The sequence below is a fragment of the Babylonia areolata genome, chromosome 26, assembly GCF_041734735.1.
Source record: "Babylonia areolata isolate BAREFJ2019XMU chromosome 26, ASM4173473v1, whole genome shotgun sequence".
Lineage (NCBI taxonomy): Eukaryota > Metazoa > Mollusca > Gastropoda > Neogastropoda > Buccinidae > Babylonia > Babylonia areolata.
In genome coordinates, this window is record NC_134901.1 from 16,798,366 (window position 1) to 16,803,801 (window position 5,436).

The window sequence follows — 5,436 nt, forward strand, 5'->3', positions numbered from 1 at the left end:
GGTCACATGCAAAAAGATCCTGCATTGACCATGACATTTCCTTCCATGCAACGTGATATATACACAAAACAAGTCTTGTATAAAAGTCTGGAAGATCACAAATGGTAAATCACTAATGTACACAATCACAAAGAATGGTGTCAGATATGTTTAAAATATATCTTTAGAAAAACGTCTACATAAAAAATGTTATATAAAAAGCAAGCACATGCACACATTTACACCCAACTTTAAACATTACACTTGTTCTGCACTGGTATCTATCAATGACTTCCACAACAAGGTACTGGTATTTATTAATGACTTCCACAACAAGATCACTTTCATTCATGTCTGTTCTCACCATCTGCCGACTTGAACGCCATCATTATAATAAATCAAAAATAATAAGCGGATGTAATTCACCATGGAAGGGGAGAGGGGCGGGGGACTCATCACCTCTTGTCAGACGATCATCTACCAACTGGCTGCAGCGGAACTTACTGTAACTGCCTTAAACTAGGGTGTGTTTCATCAGCCCAAACCATCTTGTCAAAAACTTAAGAAATAGACTCGGGTAAAAAGGGGGGGGGGGGGAGCGTCCAGAAGATGGTTTAGATAAATATGCTGTGAATATGATCATATACTGTTAGAGGAAATTAGAGCATGTAGTTAACTCAAACTGTTGGAACCAGTGAATTGACAAATTCGTCATCGACATCACCCCTTCTCCATGACTGCGTCGTCTATATCACTCCTCCTCGACTCCTAACCCTACACTGCAATGCATAGACGAAATCAGCAGATTAGACACGACGCTGTCACTGCATGGCAGGTAGTGTTATCCGATGCTTTGATGATGCTTTTGATTTAACATGATTGTTTATATCTCACGTCTTGTATTAAAAAAAACAAAGAACCTGAATTATTAGTGCCTCATATGAACACCCATTCATGATCCATGTGGTACTGAAAAACGAAATATGACCACATACCGAGCACATAGATAACTGTACCGGATGGAAGACAAAAGCTATGTAAACCATGGCGCAGTAATTTTGTAATCCTTGTGGCACCGAATGACAAAAAGAAAAAACCATGAATGAATGATAAAGATATTTATATAGCGCCTATCCTCGATCGGAGACCAAGCTCAAAGCGTTAACTATCCCCCACACTTTGACAGAAAAGAAAAGGTCCTATAATCCTGTGGCACTGAATGAAAACAAAACGCGCTTCAAACCACAGAGCGACAGACAAGGGAGGGTGTTGAAGCATGGCATGAACAGATCCATGAGGTGGGAGGTCTCAGACGTTCTCTATGGTCAGCTGTTCCATGTGCAGCATTCCACGCTTGGTTCCGGCACGGTACTTAGCCAGGTCCTTCCGCGTCACCATGCCGATTGGCTGCAACAACAAGCAACACAGGCACTGTATGTTTGTCTCTTTTTTTTTGTTTTACGACTCGTTCATGTCAGTTGCTGCAACAACCACCAACACAGGCACTCTATGTTTGTCTTTTGTTTTGCATGTCATTGTACGACCCGTGACCATGCCGATTAGCTGCGAGCACCATCAATACAGGCACTGTATTTTTGTCACTATTTTGTTTTGCTTTTGGGACTTGTGAATGTCATTTGGCTGCAACAAATAGCAGCACAGGCACGCTATGCTAGTCTCTTTTTTGTTTTGCTTTTGGGACTCCGGCGTTTGTGTCATTTGTCTGCAACAACCAGCAACACATGTGCTGTATAGTCTTTTTCGACTCACTTGTGTAAACAAAGTGAGTCTGTTTTAAACCGGTGTTCAGTTGTCTGTGTGTGTGTGTGTGTGTGTGTCCATGGTAAACTTTAACATTGACATTTTCTCTGCAAATACTTTGTCAGTTGACACCAAATTAGGCATAAAAATAGGAAAAATTCAGTTCTTTCTAGTCATCTTGTTTAAAACAATATTGCACCTCTGGGATGGGCACAAAAAAATAATAAAAGAAGCCTAATTATATGCAAACTGCATTTACTGTTATATTATATTTTTTGTATTCTCTAAACTTGGCACTTTGATCTGATATTCTGACCCAACAACAAGAGCAGTCATTATCATTTTTTGTTCAAACGGGAACTTCTTTTGCTAAGCATGGAAGTTTTATTTATTTTGCAAACGTTTTGGTGCAGATAGTAAAAAAGGGAAATTACTCTGTAATTAATGCTAGGGGACTTAATTTGCTCTGATCTTTCTCATCTTAAACATTACATTTTGAAATTATACTCAATACATAAAAAGCTTGTGTGTTTTACTCTCAGTGTACAGGGCTTTTTTTTTTTTTAAGCACGAAGCTATATAATAACAAATACAGAACACATTTTAACGATTAGATTTTTTTTTAAAGTGTATCACAAGTGAGTCTTGAAGGCCTTGCCTCTCTTGTTTATTTGTTTTGCTTGTAGGACACGAGACCATGCCAAATGGCCGCGACCACCATCAACACAGGCGCAGAATGTTTGTCGGTTTGTTTGTTTGTTGTTGTACGACCGGTGACCATGCTGCGAGCACCATCAACACAGGCACTGTATGCGTTTTGTTGTTGTAGTTGTTGTTCTGCTTATACGATGTAAACACTTTCTTCTAATTCTTTCATCACACTAATTTAGCTTTTAATCAAGTAGTCCCGAAAACAATATCAATAACACACACACACACAGAGAAAAACCAAAACCAAACCAAAACAACAACAAAAAACCAAACCTGTTTAACGTGAACCCCTTCCCCCTCCCAAACAATTTTTTTCGACTTATTTGTTTTTTGTTCTGTTTGTTTCTTTGATATTCTGTTTTACTTGTACGATGCAAACGCTTTCTTCCGAATCTTACATCGCTACTAACTGAGCAACCTGAACGGAATTTCAAGTCATTTTCCTTGAGCACCAGGTTTATGTTTTCAAGAGACTGGACTTAATTTCTTTCTTGTAAAAAAACCAAAAAAAATCTGAACACTGCCCTCATGCATACTACAGTTTCATCAAAACGATGTTGACACTAATCATCCTTCACCAGTGTTTTCAATTACCACACACGACAGATTGTTGATATAACTTTATATACTTTACTCTTAGTTTAATATTTCGTAGTTCTTCCTTTTAACCTCTGCCAAGTTTCATGTCTCTATTCCTGTCTCAGTCATCCCACCACCTCTTCCCATCGACCATCCAGCCTCCACGTACACACACGCACTACTCCCGTCCACCTCCGTCAAATATCACTTAACAGTGAAAAGGCGTTAAAGTAAAGAAAGACAGAAAGAAATACAACTTTTGAAAGATGAGACACAGAACAAATGAACAGTACAAACAAAGAACGGTAACATTCTGACCTGATAGTTTTCATCGATGACCACCAGATGGCGCAGACCCAAACCACGGAACAGACGGAAGACGCGGGGCATGGAGAAATCCTGTCAGCGACAAAATATCGATTGTCATAAATATCGATTGTCATGTTAACAAGTGAAAAAAACCAAAAACAACAAAACCCAACTGTGACGTGTAGAATGATCGACTTTATTATTTGTATTTTGTATATCTTTTTATCACAACAGATATCTCTGTGTGAAATTCGGGTTGCTCTCCACAGGCCGGAGAGCGCGTCGCTACACTACAGCACCACCCACCTTTTTTAAAAAATATTTTTTTCCTGCGTGCAGTTTTATTTGTTTTTCCTATCGAGGTGGATTTTTCTACAGAATTTTGCCAGGAACAACCCTTTTGTTGCCGTGGGTTCTTTTACGTGCGCTAAGTGCATGCTGTACACTGGACCTCAGTTTATCGTCTCCGTCATCCGAATGACTAGCGTCCAGACAACCACTCAAGGTCTAGTGGAGAGGGAGAAAATATCGGCGGCTGAGCCGTGATTCGAACCAGCGCGCTCAGATTCTCTCGCTTCCTATGCGGACACATTTCCTTGGACCATGTTAAAAAAAAAGTGTGAGTTTATCTGGTGGGGTTGCTTTACTGGTCCTGAGAACACCAACCAAACGTAGAGTATACAAACAAATTCTGCTTGTCAATCAAGAAAACAATGATAATGACAATTAACAACGTTGTGATTATTTCATAAATTACTTCTTTTTTGCTTACAGTCTCCTGGATCATATACTTGGGTGGTTTTTTTCACACAGAACCCGTGGATCCTTGCAGTACATTTACCCCCGAAGGTGAAGAAATGTGCTACACTGCTGGTCCGATAGAATTACGAGAACCTTCACAAACTTAGCCCGAGAGGACAAACCCTTTCCAATAATTATACATAACTTTGGTAAATGAAAGCATGCACTGAAATCAAGTCCACAAGCCACACACAGTATCAAACAAGCCTCCAAAAAACAGCTAACAGTTGAAACAGGAATCATCTCTTTGAACCTGAATCAAAGTGATAACTCTTTATCCTGTTTATATACGTTTAAAAGTGAGGTCTGATCAAAAGATGCCTCCCTTGGAACGCCGAGTGGACCTCAGAACTGGACAGACGCCAAGGACTCCACCCCTTCAAACAGGGAACCACCACAACACCAAGACCCCAACACTTAACAACGTGCTCCGAAGGACAGACACCAAGGACTCCACCCCTTCAAACAGGGAACCACCACAACACCAAGATCCCAACACTTAACAACGTGCTCCGAACTGGACAGACACCAGTACGTCGTTAAACTCATCATCTCTACTTCTCAAACGTTTAGGTACACGCTGGGGATGAGGGCTGGATGAACGGGAGGAGTGGGTTGGCGGGAGGGAGGAAAGAGGGGGGGGGGATGTGGGGGGGGGGTGCGCCGTGGAAGCTGCGATATATAGCCTAGAAATGAGTGTGTGGAGGATGGGGGAGAGGGTAATATGTGTGTGTGTGTGTGTGCGAATGTGTGTCTGCATGTTTTACATTTATTTGCTCATTTATTATAATTGTTTCTTGTGTTAAAAAAAATAGCAGTAGTGTTTTCATGCATTTATCCATTATTTTTTATTTATTTTATTTCATTTTATTTATTTTTTTGTTATTTTGTTTATTTATCTATTTATTTATTTAATTATTTATTTATTATATTACATTATTATTATGATTATTATTTTATTTTATATTTTCTCGAGGCCTGACTAAGCGCGTTGGGTTACGCTGCTTGTCATGCATCTGCTTGGCAGATGTGGTGTAGCGTATATGGATTTGACCGAACGCAGTGACGCCTCCTTGAGCTACTGATACTGATACTGATACTTGCTAATCTTCTATGTGCTTCTATCCACTCTGCTGATGTCTGCTGCAGTGAATGAATCCCACACAAGCGACGCGCAATCGAAAACTGCTACACAAAGACAGTGCACGCTTTCTTTTGTTGTTCGAACCAAATAAGTAACACCCCTCAAATCTTGAGTTTGCCTTGATGATTTCTGTCGGTAAGATGGCCATCTAT

General features: G+C 40.1%; 1 protein-coding gene across 1 annotated transcript in view; it reads right to left on the reverse strand.

Annotated features, from left to right (window-relative positions):
- Positions 1–569: 569 nt before the first annotated feature.
- Positions 570–5,436, reverse strand: part of LOC143300771 (H(+)/Cl(-) exchange transporter 7-like) — a 44,429-nt gene continuing 39,562 nt past the window's right edge. Inside the window, exons 22-23 of the mRNA XM_076614699.1 lie at positions 3,349–3,429; positions 570–1,386 (exon numbers count right to left, since the gene is read on the reverse strand). Of these exons, the coding sequence (XP_076470814.1) occupies positions 1,288–1,386; positions 3,349–3,429 (180 nt within the window). The 3' untranslated portion in view covers positions 570–1,287. The remainder of the gene's footprint in view (positions 1,387–3,348; positions 3,430–5,436) is intronic.